At 47.8% G+C, this 21,426-nt stretch overlaps 1 protein-coding gene across 5 annotated transcripts; it reads right to left on the reverse strand.

Moving 5' to 3' along the window:
* Window positions 1-642: 642 nt before the first annotated feature.
* C15H20orf96 (chromosome 15 C20orf96 homolog) lies at window positions 643-20,687 on the reverse strand. Of its 5 annotated transcripts, none has more exons than XM_011766266.2 (11): window positions 20,515-20,685; window positions 20,173-20,221; window positions 19,471-19,588; window positions 13,519-13,637; window positions 8,577-8,735; window positions 7,906-8,005; window positions 6,805-6,962; window positions 6,623-6,724; window positions 6,370-6,456; window positions 5,546-5,664; window positions 643-1,039 (listed from the first exon to the last, which is right to left on the reverse strand). In XM_011766266.2, the coding sequence occupies exons 1-11, from the start codon at window positions 20,532-20,534 to the stop codon at window positions 979-981; spliced, it is 1,092 nt and encodes a 363-aa protein (XP_011764568.2). In that variant the 5' UTR covers window positions 20,535-20,685; the 3' UTR covers window positions 643-978. The 5 variants fall into 5 exon arrangements, 4 of the variants coding, with proteins under 4 accessions (XP_011764568.2, XP_070935652.1, XP_070935651.1 ...); XM_071079550.1 differs by lacking the exon at window positions 643-1,039 and adding an exon at window positions 2,014-2,136 and having other exon boundaries at window positions 20,515-20,686; XM_071079551.1 differs by lacking the exon at window positions 6,370-6,456.
* Between the last annotated feature and the right edge of the window lie 739 nt (window positions 20,688-21,426).

The raw sequence follows: 21,426 nt of genomic DNA on the forward strand, positions 1-21,426 counted from the left end.
TTTATTGATCTGAGCCCTTCATAGTTTAGGCCAATGTGATTTGGTTGTTTTGTTACCTGTAACCAAAAGTCTCTTAACACAAAGTGGATCTGTGAGTGACCAGAGTCTCTTGGGGGTTGTAGCAATCTAGATCCCCAGAGAGGCCAACTCTGAGATGGAGTGTAGGGTGTACAACGTTGATCAATGAGTGCTCTTGGAACCAACAACTGAGGAAGACAGAAGTATGCAGGATTAGGCACAGGGAGAAGTCCAGCTGCAATGCAGGCCCAAGGGTAATTGCAGCTGAGCCTTCAGGAAGTTCTGGAGCCAGAGTAGCCCTTCTGAGTTGTTCTAAGCACTGAAGGCCTAGCAAGTTCCCAGGGGTATTAAACTCAATAAGCCTGTCAGCCTCCACAATGCCTGCAACAGGTCTGGGCACAGATTGGAGAGAAGCTGGGCTCCCAACTGCACCAGGAGGGAGTGGCCCAGAGCCACAGAGCCACGGAGACTCAGGCAGGGGGTTGCTCCAGCACTTCTTCTGGAGAAGTTTTGAGCCCCAGATGCAGTTAGCACAGCTGCCCGCCCCTTATCTTAAGACGAAGTTCGTTGCCACCATATCTTCTGCAAGGCCCAGCTGGGGACCCCAAGATACTGGCAAAAAAGCAAATGTAAATCCAGCTTTATCGGTAAAAAAGGAACAGCAGATTTAACTGGAAATTCCCACCTGGCCCAACAGCACCAACCAGAAAGAAGGGAAGAAGAGAGGAAAAAACTGCAGGAAGGAGAGAAAGGAGGGAGGGAGGGAGAGGAGGAAGGAAGGAGGGAGGGACGGAGAAAGGGAGGGAGGGAGGGAGGGAAAGAAAGAGGGAGGAAGGGCACAGGGAGCAGGGAGACTGTAGATCAGGGTCTGAATGGAGACTCGGTCTTGGAAGTAAATGATCCAAGGCTCCAGGTGCTGGGGAGAGAGCAGGAGGGGAGGGCAGCCCATGGCACTGCCATCTAGAAGGGTAGCGGCTCTTCCACAGGAATGTTGAGGATGACATCCATGTCTGGGGTGCACCTGGTGGGAGGCAGCACAGAGGGCCATGAGAGACCAGAGGTGGGGGTATGGGAGTACCCACTCAGGGGAGCCCTGCTCTTTAGAACTCTGGTACTTACTTGGGTTGGGGGGCAATCCCAAAATACAATCTGTGACCTATCTGTGACCTCAAAGCCCAAATGTGCATACACAAGCATGAACACACACACACATCAAAAATGGAAAATAAATGAGTTTGGCAGGACGAATGTTCCCCTGACAAGTCTGAGGTCAAGAGGCAGCAGGAACTCAGCTCTGAAATGCTGGGGGCCCTCAAGATAATCACTGGCTTTGGAGTGAGGATGACAGTTGATAATTTGACTCCGTGTCACCTTGAGCAAGCTATTTCTACTCTCCCAGCCTCACTCCTTCAGTTGGTACTTAAGTGAAAAGCACTCTTGAAGTGCCAGACCCCAGGTGAGCCTCAGTTTCGTCATCCGTCAAATGGGTTTAATATCCTAACCTCAGTTGGCCGAGCACAGTGGCTCACACCTGTAATCTCAGCACTTTGGGAGGCTGAGGTGGGCGGATCACAAGGTCAGGAGATCGAGACCATCCTGGCTAACACAGTGAAACTCCGTCTCTACTAAAAATACAAAAAAATTAGCTGGGCGTGGTAGCAGGCGCCTGTAGTCCCAGCTACTCGGGAGGCTGAGGTAGGAGAATGGCATGAACCCAGGAGGTGGATGGAGCTTGCAGTGAGCCGAGATCACGCCACTGCACTCCAGCCTGGGTGACAAAGCAAGACTCCGTCTCAAAAAAAAAAAAAAAATCCTAACCTTGGTGGAAAGGTTATTCCACCTTCCACCAAGTTATTGGTGGAAAGATTAAATGAGACCATGCCAGCATATAATAAGTGTTCAGTGAATGACAGGCATTATTATTTCCATGAAAGTAGCAAGAGAGATGGATTCCCATCAGCAATATATTCCCCATCACAGGGACCAGCACAAATATTTAAGAGGTTGAAGGATTACACTCTCTTTTATTCTTTCTCTCTTCCAAGGAGACCATCCTCTCTCATAGCTTCAATAATCTACTGGTACACATGAAGTATTTAGGCAGGAAATGTCAGGATACTTACAATTTACAATACCATTCACCAAAAAAAAAAAAAAAAAAAAAGAATGAACATGAAACCAATATGGGAAAAAAAAAACAATTTTTAAATCTAGATGGGCAAAACTGGCTATTCATTATATCATTCTCTCTACTTTTCTTTATATTTGAAATTTTTCATAATAATAGTTTTATAAAAAAGTGCATCTCTATGCTGGCAACACCTAAATTTCTACTTCCAGCCAATATCTGTCCTCTGAGGTCTACACTTACCTTGTCAATTGCCCACCCAAGGACTCCACCTTGATACCTCATGTAAACCAAACTTACTGTCCAAGTCAACTGTATGGTTTTTTGTTTTGTTTTGAGACATGGTCTCACTCAGTCACCGAAGCTGGAATGCAGTAGTGCGATCACAGCTCACTGTAGCCTGGAACTCCTCAATCAATCCTCCTGCCTCCCAAATAGCTGGGACCACAGGCATGTGCCACCACATCTGGCTAATTTATTTTTTGTAGAGGTAGAGGTCTCACTATGTTGTCCCCTGGTCTCGAACTCCCAGCCTCAAGCGATCCTTCTTCCTCAGCCTCCTAAAGCACTGGGACTACAGGTGTGAGCCACCATGCCTGCCTCCAAGTAAACTTTTGACTGTGCCTACATACACATCCCTCACCCCATCCCAGCCTTCCCAATCTCTGCATTTGACACCACTACCACTCCATTACAAAAGTCAGGAGCCCAGGGATTATTCTTGTTATCTCCCTTTCCTGTACGTCCCAAGTCATACAAGTCCTTCTTACCTTTCTAAATATTTCTCCAATCCATCTATTTCTCCCACCTCTTCTGCCACACACTTGGCCAGGCCACTCCCCATGTTCCCCTGGACAACTGCCCTCACACCCAGTAGAATTCCAGCTGCCACTCTGGCTCCTTGCCAATCTCATCCCCATGCTCTTTTATTTTCTTTTAAGAAAGAGTCTTGCTCTATTACGCAGGCCGGAGTGCAGTAGCACCATCTTGGCTCACTGCAACCTCTGCCTCTAGGACTCAAGCAATCCTCCTGCCTCAGCCTTCCGTGTAGCTGGGATTACAGGCACACACCACCATGCCTGGCTAATTTTTGTATTTTTTGTAGAGATGGGGTTTCACCATGTTGCCCAAGCTGGTCTCGAACTCCTGGACTTAAGCAATCCTCCCACCTTGGCGTCCCAAAATGCTGAGATTACAGGCATGAGCCACCACACCTAGCCCACCATGCTCTTTTCAAACTGACTTTTTCGGAATACAAATCTGATCATGTCACCACGTGGCTTAAGATCCTTTGCTTCTGGGATCAGGCAGAAAATCTGGCCCTACAGGGCACTGCACAGAGGTCCCTGGGGCTGAGTTGCCCTGCTCCCTTCCCGCCACTCTCCCTGTCACTCTTCGTTCCAACCACACTGGCCTCACCAGCTCCGTGTCAATGCCAAGTTCCTTCCAACCACAGCTCCTTCACAGCTCAAGGCTCAACATGTAGTTGGTTCATAGAGCAGTAGCATAAGCATCACCCGGGAGCTTCTTAGAAATGCAGAATCAGGCTGGGCATGGTGGCTCACACCTGTAATCCCAGCACTTTGGGAGGCCAAGGCAGGTGGATCATTTGAGGTCAGGAGTTCGAGACCAGCCTGGCAAACATGGTAAAACCCCATCTCTACTAAAGATAAAAAAATTAACCAGGCATGGTGGTGCACACCTGTAATCCCAGCTACTCAGGAGGCTGAGACAAGAGAATCACTTGAACCCAGGAGGTGGAGGTTGCAGTGAGCTGAGATGGCGCCACTGCACTTCAGCCTGGGAGACAGAGTGAGACTTTGTCTCAAAAAAAAAAAAAAAAAAAGAAAAGAAAAGAAAAAAAGAAAGAAATGCAGAATCGTGAGCCCAACTGAGACCTACTGACTTGGAATCTGCTTTTTAACATGATCTCCAGGTGTTTCCTGGGCATGTTCCAGTTAGAGACGCTCTGGTTAACAGCGTGCCATTTCCACTTTTTAGGAGTGAAAATCTGCTTCTTTACTCCTAGTGTTCCCTTCCGTGTGGAAGGGCATCCATGAGTATATTGCTCCTGGCCTCTCTCTGCCCCTTCATATTCTGCTTTTGGAAAGGGGGTATGACCACCAGAATGGTGAGTGTGAGGAGAGGAAGGGGACACAGGGAGCCCAGTCCCTTCCTCTCTCAGCAGCGAGCAACCCAAAAGGACTCCACTCTTCTCTGCCCCAAGGCCTGGCTCCACGTGGGTCCGGCTCCACCACGACTGGGTGGTTCAATTTGCCTAATTCTGGGTTCACTATTCAGAGACCAACATGCCTAGAAATATAAGCCACAGTCTCTAAAATCAGCTTCACCCGAACAAAGGTGATAACCTGGCCTGCATGCACCTTACCTCTTTCAATCTCATTCACTGTGTTAATTTTTGTATTTTTAGTAGAGACGGTGTTTCACCAACTTGGCCAGGCTGGTCTTGAACTCCTGACCTCATGATCCACCCACCTCGGCCTCCCAAAGTGCTGAGATTACAGGTGTGAGCCACCGCACCCGGCCCCTAAGAGTCACTTTCACAGTGGCATGTACTCTACTCTGCAGCTCCAGGCTCTGCTGCAACTCCACAGTTACTTGTGGCTCATTATCGACTCACGTCCAGTTCCCTCTTTGGCTCCATGAGGGCAGGGCCGAGAACTGTTTTCATTCACACAGTGCCTGGCATTCAGAGGCACTTCATAAATCCAATAGCATTTTGTTTTGGGTTTTTTTTTTTTTTTAGAAAAAGAAGAAAAGGAAGAGATGGCAATAGGAGAATAGAAGGAAGGAAAAGGATAGGAGGGAGAGACAGATACAGACGAAGAAGAAAAATTAAAGAATTTGCAAACGCTCGGCTCTGCCATACATGGTCCTGTGGTGTCATCATGGAGAGGTAAGCCTGGGGGACCCCCAACCCAATCGCAGAGGGCTTGCCCCAAGGGAGGGTAGGCAAAGAATTGGTTTCTAGGGCCCAAAAACCTGCCAAGTGAAGAGGACATCCTTCTCTCCTTGTGGAGTGTCTTCCAGGCTATTCTTCCCTGAAGCCAACCACCCCACTCAACTCTGCCTTCCTCAAGAACCCAGAAGTGAAGGGCTGCACCCACTTGGTTGATACATGGAATGTGGGAACTAGAAGAGCCCTTAGAGATTACACAACCCAGCCTGCTGTGTACAGATGGGAATCGGAGGCCTCTGCAGAGATGGGAAAGGTCACATCTGCCCCGGTCAGTGGCAGGTCCAAGGCGGAAACCTAGGCCCCTCCCTCCCTGTACAGGGTTCTGCCATCCACACCAGACTGCCTTCCCCAAGAACAGAGAGCCTCTGTGAGCTCAGAGTGTGGCTGGTTTAAGAGGCAGTGGCAAAAACATCACATACTTGGGTTTCCGAAGCAGAACATCCTCAAACACGACCTCTCGGGGTTCCCGGGTCTGGGCTTGGAGCTCTTCCACCTCGGCCCTTAATACGGGCATGTTCTCCTCAAACTGGTCAATAAACTGAGAGGAAAGGCATAGCAGGGGAGAAGGGAGAAGCCAAACGCCCCCCAACCAAAGGGAGAAAGGTCAAAATGAACAAGGAGCAAAGCTATCTGGGGAAATGGTATGGGCTCTGTTACTGGGACTTGCTGGACTCCAGAGAGGGGACCTCCCCATGCAGGGTGGGGCTGGCTTCCAAGTGAGTGACAATATTCAGTAGTACTGAAACAGGTGAGGGATCATGGAGAATGGAGACAGGTTACAAACTGGCGGAGAATGCTCAATCACGGGAATAAATGGAGGCTGGCAGAGATAGCGAAGGGCATGCACATTAAAAACCGATGAAGAGGCAAGATAATGAAAATTAATTCAAGAAGGCAGTGATGGTGAAGTTCATTAACACCGATAATGGGTGGTGGGCAGTGACAAGAAGCAAGGGGTAAAGATGCAAGGTGGCTAATGGCTGAATAGGTGATGCTTGATGATGTTGCAAATGGTTCATAGCCAGTGATGCAGGCTAACAAGGCAAGGCCTAGGTCGGTGCCAATCACCTTTCCAGATGAAAGACAAGTGACAGTAATGGCACCGGCAAGGAGGCAGGCCAACACCAAAGTTAGAGACCACCTGAGTGCCAGATCAGGAGAAGCCTGACCCATTCCCACAGGCTGTGGGGACTGCCCACCCACTGCTCCCCTACAGGGACCACCACCTTCCTCGCCCACGCACTTCTCTGAACCTTTGCATGCATTTCAGGAAGTCTTGGCTTTCCCATATCTTCTGTAGGAGAGCCTTCTCATAGGGACGCTGGGTTTTCTGTGGAGGAAGAAGAGGTCTGGCCCCCAGGTGCCTCTTCCTGGGCAGCAAAACATGGTAGAGACCAATAGGGCTGCAGTGGGCCTGGAGGCAGAGGATGGGGAAGAAGGGGGGGTGGGAGTGGGACCTGGATTCCCCACCTCCCACACAGCAACTGGCTACTCACTGCCACCACAGAACTCAGAATTTTTTTCTTCTTCTTCTGAATCTTGTCAGACAAGGATTCCAGGACCTTTCTGCGCATCTCACTGAGGTCATCCAGCTCATCCTGGGATCCAGCAGAAGGGTGTTGGCCACCAGCCCGGACTCCCACACAGTCTGGTGGGGGAGGGGCAGGGGGTCCCCTACCTGCTGACTGTCCTTATCCTGCTGCAGCTGGCGCACAAGGGTGGAGATCTGGACAGACTTGATGGAATACTCATGGTCCATGTAAGTGCTCAGGAAGTTCACTTCCTCCTGGGTCTTCTCAATCTTGGCATTCAGCTGCTCCGCCTGCTGCTCTAGAGCTGGGGAGGGGTTAGGGAGGTCGGCAGGGAGAGGAGGCAAGACCTTCCCTCAAGCACCTGGGCCCCAGGAGGCCCAGGAGGCAAGGTCTCCTTGGCCAATAACTGGGGTCTGGGCTGAGGCGAGCTCACACAGGGCAGGGAAGTGGTTAAAAGATAAGGCTCTAGAGGGTTTTCCACCCCTGCAGGAGAAGAGGCAATGCTGGGTAGGCAAAAGGAAGGGAATTGGTGCACGATCCCTAGACTAGTCCCCACTCTGCCACTGACTTGCAGTGTGGCCTTCTCCAAGACTGTCCCTCTCCAGACTTCAGTCTCCTCAGAGACACACTCAAGGAAGTGAGACCAGGCAGATGGGGTGACAGTGGCTCCCAAGACACAACCCATGGCAGGATTAAGACAAAGTCTATCCTGTCTTCCTCCAGAGAGAGATCCCCAATGTCTGGGGTTGCCTGATCCACTGCCCCTCTGCTCAGCAGCTGTGTAGTCTGCTCAGGGAAAAGGAACCACAGGCCAGGCAGGATGGAAGCCAGGAGACCTAGGTTCTAGCCCAGCCACTGACTCCCAGAAGGACCTTGGCAGGAAACGGAGCCAGGCTAGAGTTGGATTCTGGCTCCTAGCTATAAAACCTTCCACAAGCTACTTCACCTCTCTTAGTCTCAGTTTCCTCCCCTGTAAAAAGGACAGCTTCCCTGCCTCCAGGTAGTTGCAATGACTGGGTGTGTGCCTGTAACAATGCAGACATTGGTAGAGACCCAGACATGGGGCCTGGAAAGACCTAAGTGCTGGGTAAGTAGGCTATTCGCTCTGTATCTTAGCCTTCCCATCTGCCTAGAAGAGAGAGATGGGGCTGAGGGTTTCTGAATGGCAAGTACAAGATGAATGCTGTGCTGCTAACTTCCCCAAGGTGCCACAGGGAGGGTCACGGAATTCGCCCAGGGATTCTTACAGCTCATCTTGCATTTCTTCTTTTCTTCCCACTCCTGAAGCTCAGACTTCAATTGCTGCAGCCTCTTCTTGTTTGAATACTCCAAGATGTCGATGATGGTCTGTGGGAGGGGTGGGGTCAACTCACCCACAGGCTCTGCTGGCTCTCAGAAGCGGCCACCCAGCACTTCCTCAGAGGAGTCCCGAATCCCAACCTCACTCCCAGAAACCTGACCAGAGGCTAATCGGGACAATAACAGAGTCCACCCTTAGGATTGTTGTAAGGACTATATAAATGCATACAGATCGCTTGCTATTACACGTAGAGGTGTTTGCAAATGCTGGTGGTGGTAGCAGCTACCTCTTGCACGGGTACAATATGCGCCAGGTAAACCCCCTCTGGGACGGGTGCTATTGTGCCGCATTTCACAGAGCTCAGGGAGGCAAAGTTAACTCAAAGTCTCCTGGCCAGTGAGTGCTGGCGCGTTGGGATGAAACTCCCATCTCGGTCCTCTTGCAAAGCCCAGGTGAGGGGAGTGAAGTTGAAGAAATGCGTCTTCCAGTTGGAGGAAGCAGCATGTGCAATGGGCAGGGAAGGGCAGGAGAGGGCGCACGAGCACGTGGAGGGAGGGAAGGAGGGCGGGCGGATGCCGAGGGCACTGCCGGCACCGAGGGCAGAGGCGCGGGTCTCACCGCTAGGATGTCCTGCTGCTGAAGCAGGGCCCGCACGTTCAGGGTCGTGCTGTTCTCCATGTCCTGGATGGTCTCGATCAGCTCCTCGTTGAGCTTGGTGAGGAAGTTCTCATGGCTTTGGAGCTCTCGCAGAGCGGTCCTCCCGTTCCTGAGCATCATCTGCGGGCGGAGGGAAGAGTAGAGAGGCGGCGCTGCGCCCTGCCCCGCCGGAGTCCCCAAAAGCCCGTGGACCGCCGCCCCAACCCCGCCAGACTCCCGCCCCCTTGCGGCCTTCTGCTGGTAAATGCGGCCCAAGCTGGGCGGCGGTTCCCCATTGTCTGCGCCGCCCGGGAGCTCCGGGACTCTCCTCCCTTCGGAAACGCACGTGTACCCATCATTTCACATCCCTGAGGTGCGGGTGCATCTTACAGTTGGTGGCGTGTCACCATATAATCAACAAATACATTATTAGTGGGTAAATAAAGATGTGCCTTAATATCAATGGCTTCTCAGAATCAATGAAATATATAAATAATAATAAGGGCCGGGCAGGGTGGCTCACATCTGTAATTCCAGCACTTTGGGAGGCCAAGGTGGGCCGATCACGAGGTCAGGAGTTCGAGACCAGCCTGACCAATATGGTGAAACTCCGTCTCTACTAACAATACAAAACTTAGCGGAGCGTGGAGGCGCATGCCTGTAATCCCAGCTACTGGGGGTGCTGAGGCAGGAGAATCGCTTGAACCTGGAAGGCGGGGGTTGCAGTGAGCCGAGATCGTGCCACTGCACTCCAGCCTGGGTGACAGAGGAAGATTCCATCCCAACAATAGTAACAAACGCCCCAGGTAGGTAAGAAGGTGGCAGAGGCCGGGCGCGGTGGCTCAAGCCTGTAATCCCAGCACTTTGGGAGGCCGAGGCGGGTGGATCACGAGGTCAGGAGATCGAGACCATCCTGGCTAACATGGTGAAACCCCGTCTCTACTAAAAATACAAAAAACTAGCCGGGCGTGGTGGCAGGCGCCTGTAGTCCCAGCTACTCGGAGGCTGAGGCAGGAGAATGGCGTGAACCTGGGAGGCGGAGCTTGCCGTGAGCCGAGATCGCGCCACTGCACTCCAGCCTGGGTGACACAGCGCGAGACTCCATCCCAAAAAAAAAAAAAAAGAAGGTGGCAGAGCGACCACCATGTCTGGAGGAGAAGCAGGGGAGGCAAAGTGGATGATAAACGTCAGCATTTCCTGGCAGGCCGTGGAGCTAATGAGTACTCTCATTTCACATAACAGCCCCCTATGGAACAAGGAGGGTCTGAGAGTTAAGTGACTCCCCTAAGATTACACCCAGCAGGTGCATAAAATCTACAGTAACAATAACAATTGTTGAGGGCCCTCTACATGCCAGGCCAGTTGCCATGCCTTGCTCCGCATGTGGCACATGGTATCGGTTCACCTGCCAACAGCTCTACGTTTACTAACTCTGTGTTGCTGATTAAGTGGAGGCTCAGAGAGTTTAATGACTTGCCCAGTGTCACACAGTCAAGAAGTGGCAGGGTTGGAACTGGAAAGCCAGACTTCTGAGTCCCAATGTCTGTCTTTCCACTATGCTAAAACAAGAATTGGGTAGCCTTAAAACTGCAAGGCATGGCTGAACCACGTAGGGACTAAGACTTGGATGTTGAACCTAGACATACCTTGGTTCACATCCCAGCTCAGCCACTTACCATCTAAAAGAATCTGGGCAAGTTAGTTAATGTTTCAGAGCCTCCTTATATTCATTCTAAAGGTAAGGAAACTAATACCTGTTTTAGAGAACTGCCATAAAATATAAATGAGATTGGACAGCTGTGGTGGCTCACGCCTGTAATCCCAACAATTTGGGAGGCCCAGGTGGGAGGATCACTCAAGGCCAGGAGTTCAAGACCAGCCTGGGCAACATAGTGAGACCTCATGTCTACAAAAAATAAACAAAATTAGCTGGGTGTGGTGGTGTACGCCCACAGTCCTAGCTACTCAGGAGGCTGAGGTGGGAGGAATGTTTGAGCCCAGAAGATCGAGGCTGCAGTGTTGAGATTGTGCCACCACACTCCAGCCCGGGTAACAGAGCAAGAACTTGTCTCAAAAAGTAAGTAAATAAATAAATAAAATTTTTTAAAAAATTAAAATGTTAGCTGGGCATGGTGGTGGGCACCTATAGTCCTAGCTACATGGGAGGCTGAGGCAGGAGGATCTCTTGAGCCCAGGAGTTTACTGCTGCAGTGAGCTATGATTGTGCCATTGCACTTCAGCCTAGGTGACAGAGCAAGACCCTGTCTTTAAAAAAAACAAAGAATAAATAAATAAATGAGATGAAATTTACAATCAAGCCGCTTAGTGAGAATGCACTTATATGCACTCAGTGAACAACAGGTGATACTTCTGGCTCTAACCCTCTACCCCTGCCATAAATATTTGCTCTTTTATTTATTCCTGTTCTTCCTCATTTCTCTATCCTTTACTAAAAACTACCCCTTCCTACTCCTCAGCTCCTTTATTTCTCATATAACAGTAATCATGCCGATGTATTGAGTGCTTACTATGCGGCTGATACTGTGCTAAGCACTTCATATGCACTGCAGCACATCAGCACATCACCCTCACGGCAACCCTAAGAGATGGGCACTATTATTAGGCCAACTTTATAAAAGCGGACAGCACTCAGACACAGTGGTTCACACCTGTAATCCCAGCACTTTGGAAGAGGAAGGTGGAAGGACTACTTGAGCCCAGGAGTTAGAGCCTGGGCAACAAAGGGAGATCCCATCTCTACAAAAATTAGCTGGGCATGGTAGTGCATGCCTATAGTCCCAGCTACTCTGAGAGGCTGAGGTGGGAGGATCACTTGGGCTTGGAAAGTCCAGGCTGCAGGGAGCCATGATCATGCCACTGCACTCTAGCCTGGATGACACAGCGAGACCCTGTCTCAATCAATCAATATGGATACTAAGGATTAAATTCAGTGACTTATCCAAGGTCACACATAGCAGAGCTGTCATCCTTGAAGTCCAGGCTCCTAGCCACTCCACTATCTTGTCTCCACATCACCAGACCAAAATACCCAGAAGTATCTTGTGAAAAACATTATTCTCCAAGTCCTGGGCCCACTGAAACAGCAGCACTAGGGTTTCAGTTCAAATGTCACCCACCTTAGCAGCCTCTCATTAGCACCCTACCTAAAACAATTACTGCCACACTCTCCTCCGTGCCTCTAGCCCCCAACCTTATTCTTAGGCTTCTCTTTGGCTCTTATCATCACTTCAAATATCTTTCTCTTGTTGATTGTCAGTCTGCCCCATCCAATACAATGTAAGTTCCCTAAGATCAGAGGCCACATCACTGGTGAATCCTCCCACTCAGAACAGAACCTGGCACATGGTAGGTGCTCAATCAATATTTGTTGATTCACTAAATGAATGAAAGATGGTAAGAGACAGTATTAAGAACTGGACTGGTTAGGAGCACAAGTTTTAGAGCCAAATTGTCCAGGTTCAGCTTTTATATCAATCAAAAACACATAAACCCCTCTAAAGTTAGGATAAAAATAACAGAAATGGCCGGGCACAGTGGCTCACACCTGTAATCCCAGCACTTTGGGAGGCCAAGGCGGGCAGATCACCTGAGGTCAGGAGTTGGAGACCAGCCTGGCCAACATGGTGAAACCCCGTCTCTACTAACAATACAAAAAATTAGCTGGGTGTGGTGGTGGGCACCTGTAATCCCAGCAACTCAGGCGGCTGAGGCAGGAGACTTGCTCAAACCTGGGAGGTGGAGGTTGCAGTGACCTGAGATCTTGCCACTGTACTCCAGCCTGGGCAACAGAGTGAAACTCTGTCTCAAAAAAAATAAAAATAACAGAAATATGAGTTCCTCCTTTAAGAATACTGGGCCACCTCTAAACCATTTTGCAAGATAAAAGGTTAAAGGGGAAAAAAAATTTTCAAAGCAAATTATATTTTCCCTTGTTCTTTATATAGTAGTCATTGTTCATTGAGCTATTAAAAACTTTCTTGAAGAATTATTCTATAGTATTTTGTAGTCTTTATAATACTTAGTATTTTACTTTCTGCTATGTATGCTAAGGACTTGTCTTCCTTTAGGCATTTCAAATACTTTGAAACATTGTTCAGATAATTCCAGAAGCCATAAAACAATGTATAGCAAGGAAATTAATTACCTACAATTGTATCGATTGATGTGAAAATTTTAATTGTCAGTTTCTAAGGCTTGCTTCAAAGTACACTGTATGAAAGTTTAATTTACTGGAATTTTTGTTTTATTTTGTTTTGTTTTTTTGAGATGGAGTCTCACTCTGTCCTCCAGGTTGGAGTGCAGTGGCACCATCTCAGCTCATTGCAACCTCTGCCTCCCAGGTTCAAGCGAGTCTCCTGCCTCAGCCTCCTGAGTAGCTGGAACTACAGGTGTGTGCCACCACACCCAGCTAATTTTTGTAGTTTGAGTAGAAATGGGCTTTCACCATGTTGGCCAGGCTGGTCTCGAACTCTGACCTCAAATGATCCACCCACCTAGACCTCCCAAAGTGCTGGGATTACAGGCATGAGCCACCACACCCAGCCAAGTTACTGGAAATTTTAAGATAAAGAAGCCACTAGATCCTGTTCCTAATGCAACAAAATAACAAGCAATTCTGATAATTTCTTGAGTCTTAAACAGAACAGCAAATGCTTTGTATAACTGGCTTTGACCCCTGATCCGGCCATTTCCTGACTGTGTGACCTGGTGCATGTCATTTATCTCCCTGCACCTCAGTTTCCCGGTTTGTAAAATGGGAACGAGGATAAGCGTGCTCGCATGGTTCCTGTGAGGAAGAAATGAGTCAAGTCTGGCACCCACAAAGTTCTCAGCACATGTTTGCTAGAGCCATCATCCCCGTCCCCGCCCTGGGCCCAGTGTCCAGGGAAGATGTGCCTCATACCTTCATTAACCGGATTTTGGCCTGCATCTTCCCAGGGTCCAACTTCCGCCTTCTATGTAGTTCTCGTGGATTCTTCGGCTGGTGGCTTGTCACCACTCCAGTGGGCTTGGAGTGGAACACTAGGGGTAGACAGGAAAGGACAGGGAGAGAGTGAGGGTACAGGCAGGCCTGAGGCCAGGTTCCTGGGAGCACACCTTTAATGAGAGGCGGGCCAGGCCCCAGCTCCACCCTCTGGCTGCCTTATAGTGTGACACTAGACTAAGAGTGAAATTCACACCCTTCATTAAGCTCCCAGGACCTACTCTGGGCCTCGATATAAGGGAGCGACAAGCCCATGTGAAAGAAGTAACTATGAGCATGGGCAGAGGGGAGGGCAGGGCAGCCAGGAACCCCACTCCCAACTGTCCAGTCAGAGAGTCGGGAACTCCCACTCCTTGTGTCTTTCCAGTAGCTGCTGCAGCACAGGACAGCAGAAAGACCAGAGTCTAGCAGCCCTGAATCCAAATCTCTGCTGTCCCACCAACCTGGCTGACAGAAGGCCTGATGGGGTAGGGGTTAAGAACAAGAACTAATGAGCCAGACAGTCTAAGTTTAAATCCAGGCTCTTGGCCAGGCACGGTGGCTCATGCCTGTAATCTCAACACTTTGAGAGGCCAAGGCGGGAGGATCACCTGTGGTCAAGAGTTCAAGACGAGCCCCGCCAACATGGTGAAACCCTGTCTCTACTAAAAATACAACAAATTAGATGGACATAATGGTGGGCGCCTGTAATCCCAGCTACTCGGGAAGCTGAGGCAAGAGAATCGTTTGAACTCAGGAGGTGGAGGTTGCAGTGGTGCGAGATCGCACTCCAGCCTGGGCAACAGACAGAGACTCCATCTTAAAAATATATATACATATAATCATAAAAATAAAATTTTAAAAAATCCAGGCTCTGCCTTCTATTAGCTGTGTGACCTTGAGCAAGTCAAATGACCTCTGTGTCCCTCCATTCGTCCACCTATAAAATGGGAATAATCATCACGCCTACCTCGTAGGGTCTTCGTGAAGATGAAAGAAGAAGTTACTATACCTTAAAGGTATTTGGAATAGTGCCTGATGCATATTCAGTGCTGGATACACATTACCAGTTGTTACTCTTACTTCTGCTGACCTGAGAAGTGGGACCTCAACACCAGACAAAGGCACAGCGGCTATGCAAAATTCCAACTGGCTGTCTCTGAAACACTCTAAGAGCTGTGGTTCTGCCAGATAGGGAGTATAGGCATCTGGGGGGCATATTCTTAGAATCCCTGTTTCCTCTCCGCCTGTCATGCAATGACATGAGACAAATCACCCAGGTGGATCCAGCTCTACTCTCAGTCGCCACCGAAATCCCTGCTTCAGGTACAACCCAGCTCATCTGGGAAAGATATTAATCTCTTTAATAGATCAATGTCCTTCATCTTGAGAAATGGTGGCATTAACTATGGAGACGATTAAGTAAATTAATTTTGTGTTTAATTTATAAATTACCTGTACATATCCAGTTTTTAGTTGTAAAGAGATAGAATGATTAATAGGTTAATCTTGTGATTCTAATTTTAAAAGTGTAAGTGGGATTTTGATTTAGATTCAAGTTGAAAGGTTTAAGACACTCTTATTAAATATGTATAAATTACTTTTATTATTTAAGAGAACATAAGATTACCTATATTAATTTTTTTTTTTTTGAGAAGGAGTCTGGCTCTGTTGCCCAGGCTGGAGTTCAATGGCGAGATCTTAGCTCACTGCAACTTCTGCCTCCCAGGTTCAAGCAATTCTCCTGCTTCAGTCTCCCAAATAGCTGGGCTAACAGGCGCCCACCACCACACCCGGCTAATTTTTTTATTTTCAGTAGAGACAGGGTTTCACCATGTTGGCCAGGCTGGTCTTGAACTCCTGACCTCAGGTGATTCAGCTGCCTCAGACTCCCAAAGTGCTGGGATTACAGGTGTGAGCCACCTCGACTGGTCAGATTACCCAAATTTAGAAGTTTAAGTATTAGATATACAAGAATTACGTAAATACCCAATGGGTTTTTGTTAATCAGACAAGTGAACTATTTGAAAATGAAAATGAATACGTTAAATTTTAAGATGTGGCTTAAAAGGTTTAGGAGAATTTAATTAACCAAGTTCCAAAACCCCCTTACAAGTATTTATAAAAATTGTAAGATTCTTAAGTGGAATTTAAACGCTTAAGGAAGATTTGCAGTTTTAATAATATTTATTTTCATTATTGGTAGTAGCCCTGATTTATCTTTTTTTAAAATTCAACCTTTTATTTCAAGATAGCTCAGATTCACAAGCAGTTTTAAGAAATAATACAGAGGGGGCCGGGCGCAGTGGCTCACGCCTGTAATCCCAACACTTTGGGAGGCCGAGGCGGGCGGATCACAAGGTCAGGAGATCGAGACCAGCCTGGCAAATAAGGTGAAACCCTGTCTCTACTAAAAAAACAAAACAATTAGCTGGGCATGGTGGGGGGGGTGCCTGTAGTCCCAACTACTCAGGAGGCTGAGGCAGGAGAATGGCGTGAACCCAGGAGGTGGAGCTTGCAGTAAGCCAAGATCATGCCACTGCACTCCAGCCTGGGGGACAGAGCGAGACTCCGCCTCCAAAAAAAAAAAAAGAAAGAAAGAAAGAATACAGAGGGGCTGGCTGTGTGGCTCACATCTGTAATCCCAGCACTTCGGGAGGCTGAGACAGGTGGATCACCTCAGGTTACGAGTTCAAGACCAGCCTGACCAACATGGGGAAACCCCATCTCTACTAAAAATACAAAAAATAGCCAGGTGTGGCTGTGCACGCCTGTAATCCCAGCTACTTGGGAGGCTGAGGCAGGGGAATCGCTTGAACCTGGGAGTTGGATGTTGCAGTGAGCTGAGATCACACCACTGCACTCCAGGCTGGGTGTGAGAGAGAGAGAGACTCTGTCTGAAAAAAAGGAAAGGGGAGGGGAGGGGAGGGGAGGGGAGGGGAGGGGAGGGGAAGAAAAAGGAAAAGGAAAAGGAAAGGAAAAAGGAAAGGAAAGGAAACAGAGGGAGTCTATGTACCCTTTACCCAGTTTTTCCCAATGTCAACATCCTGCAAAAGTACAGTACAATATCACAACCAGGATATTGACATTAAGATGGGCAAGATATAGAACTTTTCCATAACCACAAGGATCCTGCCTGTTGCCTTTTACAACCACACCTACTTCCCTCCCCTTACCACCCTCCTCACAACTCTGCCCTAACCCCTGCAATCACTAATCTGTTCTCCATTTCTATAATTTTGTGATTCCCAGAAGGTTATATAAATGGAATCATCCAGTATGTAACTGTTGGGATTGACTTTTTTTTTTTACTTGGCATAATTCTCTGGAGATTCATCCAAGTTGCTGAATATATCAGTAGTTCTTTCCTGTTTATTGCTATATAGTTTTCCATGGTATGGATGCACCATAGCTTGTTTAAACATTCACCCATTGAGGGACTTCAAGGTTGTTTCCAGTTTTGAGGTATTATGAACAGGGCTGCTATGAACATTCACATACTGGCTTTTGTGTGAATGTAAGTTTTCATTTCTCTGGAATAAATGCCCAAGAGTAAAACTGCTGGGTCGGATTACTAGGAAGTGCATGTTTAACGTTGTTAGAGACTGCCATACTCGTTTCCAGAGAGGCTGCATCGTTTTACCTTCCCACCAGCAATTGCGCACAATCTGATTTCTCCTCTTTGCTAGCATTTGGTGCTATCACTATTTTTTCATTTTAGCCATTTCGACAGGTATGCAGTGATATCTCACTGTGGCTTCATCTGCATTACCCCAATGGCTAATGACGTTGAACATCTTTTTAATGTGCTTATTTGACATCTGTGTATCTGCTTTGGTGAAATGTCTCTTCATGTCTTTTTCCCATTGCCTAACTGAATTGTCTGTTTCATTGTTGGGTTTTTAGTTACTGAGATATTCTACATAGTAGTCCTTTGTCAGATACATGGTTTGCAAATATTTTCTCCAAATCTACAGCTTGTCTTTTCATCCTCTTAAAAAGGTCTTTCATAAGCCGGGTGCGGTGGCTCTCGCCTATAATCTCAGCACTTTGGGAGGCTGAGGCAGGCAGATTACTTGAGGTCATGAGTTCGAGACCAGCCTGTCTCTACTAAAAATACAAAAATTAGCCGGGCATGGTGGAACACGCCTGCAGTCCAGCTACTCGGGAGGCTGAGGCAGAAGAATCACTTGAACCCGGGAGGCAGAGTTTGCAGTGAGCTGCACTCCAGCCTGGGCAACAAAGCGAGACTCTTTCTCAAAAAAAAAAAAAAAAGTTCTTTCACAGAACGAAATTTTTAATTTTGATGCAGTCCAATTCATCTATTTTTCTTTTATGGGTCAAGCTTTTGGTGTGATATCTAAGAACTCCACTTGACCCTAGGCCCCAAAGATTTTTCTCTCCTGTTTTCTTCTAAAAGTTTTTCAGTTTCACATTTTACATTTAATTTCTATTTTATTTTATCTTTGAGCTAATTTTTATATTTGTTGTTAAACTTAAATTTTTTGTTTTTGTTTTTGTTTTTTTGCCTATGGATGTCCGATTGCTCCAGCGCCACCCGTAGAAAAGGCTTTCTTCCTCCACTGAATTGTTTTTCCACTTTCTGAAAAACCCATTGGGAATATTTGTACGGATTTATTCCCGTTTTCTCACTGGGAAGTGCTGGCAGTGTCCAGCAGGGAGCTGATCCTTCATTCCCTGCTTGGTGGTGCTGATTCCACAACTGGGATAGTGCCGGCAGGAATGAGTGGAGAGGTCATCTTCTAATCCCTACCTGGCAGAAGAAGGTAGTGCTCTGACTCTCTCTCTAGGGTAGTGTCAACAGAGTCCGACAGTGACAAGATTTCATGAAGTGTCATGAGGTGGGACTGGTCACCTCTGGACTTCACTCCACTCCCCCAGCCTACCTATGTCAGTAGAGCCTGGTGGGAGCCTGAGCCTATATCCCTATCCAGCATCAGTGAGGTAAAATAAGGTGGTGAGATGCAGGGCAACTTGGCATTCTACTGTCCCATCTCCTTTTTGTGTTTCAGTGTTGCCCACAGGGGAGCTGATCTAACATTACTTACTCGGAGGCAATGAGGTGGTATGAGTGATTTTATACATAGGTGTATACATAAGTATGCTATATTGTCTATGAAGTTCATTTCAGGATACCAAAGAAATATTACAAAATATTTGCTATTAATTCTTACAACAATCCTATGTGGTATTAGCATCCCCATTTCACAAATGAGAAAACCAAGGCTCAGAGAGATGAATGATTTTTCCAAGTGAGTAAATGGCAGAGCCAAAATCTGACCCCATGTCTGCCTGAGCCTGACCCAAGGCCTCAGAATTCCCCTGTAAAGCATGATAATGATGTGGCAGAGATTATTCTATGAGTTCACCAAACCTTGTTTTCTTTTCTTCCTGGAAAAACAGAAGGACTACATTTCCCACCTTCCCTTGTGGTTAGCAGAGGTCATGTGGCTAAATTATGGCCCCTGAAACATGAGTAGGAGTAACATTTGTCACTTCAAATCTGCACCCCCCCCAAAAAAAAATGCCCACATAATTGTCCATGTTCTTGTTCTCTCTCTTCCCTCTATGCCAGCTGAATGCAAAAGTATCCAGCAGAAGACTTCGAGACCTTACAAAATATCAGACCCACAAGGTCAAAGGAACCTGGATCCCTGAATGACCATGTGGAACAGAATCCCTCCTTCCTCAGATCCACAAATGTACTGTGACATAAATGAGACATAAACTTCTATATCAATACTTGCAATTTGGGCATTGTTTATTATATCAGTTAGCCTACCCTAATATAAGTGGTGTCACCAAGAGCCAAGAGCAGCCACTCTATCCTGTCTCCAACCTCCACACCAGCTCCCAGCTGCCTCCACTTACCTGGTTGGACCCTAGTCAAAGTCTTCATTTTGCTTATATGAAGGCTGTTGGCTTGTTGGACTGGAGGCAGAGTAGATGGCTTGGTTTCCTGCTTGGACTGCTGCCATGGAACATAATCCTACAAAATATACAATCAGTCACATAGCACCATGAGTTCATATCCCAGCTCCACTCTTTTCAGATATCTGTAACCTCAAGCAAGTGACTTGACCTCCCTGAGCCTCGATTTTCTCATCTGTAAAGTGGATCTAATAATAAAACCTACTTCTGCCTGTTGGCACAAGAATTCCGAGAGATATTTATGAAGCATGTGGTAAGTGCTCCATAAATGTTAGCTATCACTTTTTTTTTTATCAGCCAGCCAGAATTTACTAAGCACATCCAGGCTGTGAGGTGCTAAGAACTGTGAGAAACAGAAGGCATGGAAAAGACGCAACATCCACCCTCAGGAAACCAGAGTAGCAATCAGATGAATAAGAGAGCAGCATAATACACCCTTACATTCTGATAAGACAGTGAGAGGAGAAAAATGAGGTTCTGAGGCTTGCTCTGGCTCCCACAGCAAAGTGTGTGACCCGGCTGGGACTGGAATTCGGGTCTCCAGTCTATATCCGTGGAGCAGTCACAACCGTGAGAGTGGAGGGCAGGTGGACTGCAGGGCCAGCGAGCCTCCCACCCCAGCCCTAGTCCCACAAGACTCACCGAAACCTGGAACTCGTAGACTGTGGAGTGAGTCCCAGAGTGGTTGGGTCTGGAAAGAGTTGGGAAGGGAAAGAACTTCCATTATCCCCAGCCCAAAGGGCAGCAAGCAGCAACTCAAAACAGGATTGGAGTCTTGAACCAGAAACTGCAGTTCACCGGGTACAATAGCGCCCCGGGAGTGGGGTGGGGCCAAGGAGATGTGGGCGGGGAGAGGGCGGGGTCAGAAGACTGAGGGCCGACCTCTAGGCGAGGGCGGCGCAGCGGAGGGGTGTGAAGTACTCATGCGCATTCCGCCTTTCTTCCAATTTTTTTTTTTTTTTTTTTTTTTTTTTTTTTACCTACTTTTGTAAGACATGCGCCATTGGGGAAAATGGAAGAGAAGCTGCGAGTCTGTGAGACACTGATCTTCTAGAATAACTACTCGGCTTTTCCAACTTCCTTGTCTCAGTGTAGATCGCGCAGTAACCCAGGCCACTCAAAGGTCCGGAGACCCGATGCTTTCGCCAGCGTCTCGGTCTCCAAGGAAACGCGACGCCGGCTACCGAGCGCCTAGAGGGACTAACCTCTCAAGGCAAAATCTAGTTCGGCCCTCTTTTCAATTTTCAAATTCCCTTCAGTTTGCTCTGCCCATAATCCTAAAATATTATATCATATTTCTCCACTCTCATCAAACTTCCACCACTTCCTTCGCTATCTTCACTTTTGACTAATGAGTTTGCTTCCAATTTTACTAAGGAAATTTTGGGAATCAGTAAACCCACTAGTTCACAGCACCATTTACTCGCCTACTTGCCTCCTTCCTGTAACTACGTATAAACTGCCTACTAAGACCAATTCCTACATTTGTGCACCGAATCCTATCCTCTCACATTTTCTCAAAGATATTGGCCGAGCAGTTCTCCCCGTTTTTTCCTCCTCTTTTCCCTCTCCTTTGTATCATCAGTATACCAACGTATTTTTAAATTTCTTCTATTTAAAAAGCTTCACCACAGCGGGACACGGTGGGTCACGCATATAAGCATGAGAGCACTTTGGGAGGCCAGAGGTGGGAAGATCGCTTGAGCCAGAAAGGTCCAGGCTGCCTTGCCGTGAGCCATGATCCAGCCACTGCATTCCAGCCTGGTTGACAGAGCAAGACCCTGTCTCTAAATAAACAAACAAACCACTTCCCCTCCAGCCAGCTCCCATGTCTGCTTCATTTTAAAGCAAAACTCCTAGGTTTGCCTATTCTGTTTCCCATTGTTTTCCCTCCAC

The sequence above is a fragment of the Macaca nemestrina genome, chromosome 15 (genome assembly GCF_043159975.1).
Source record: "Macaca nemestrina isolate mMacNem1 chromosome 15, mMacNem.hap1, whole genome shotgun sequence".
Taxonomy (NCBI): domain Eukaryota; kingdom Metazoa; phylum Chordata; class Mammalia; order Primates; family Cercopithecidae; genus Macaca; species Macaca nemestrina.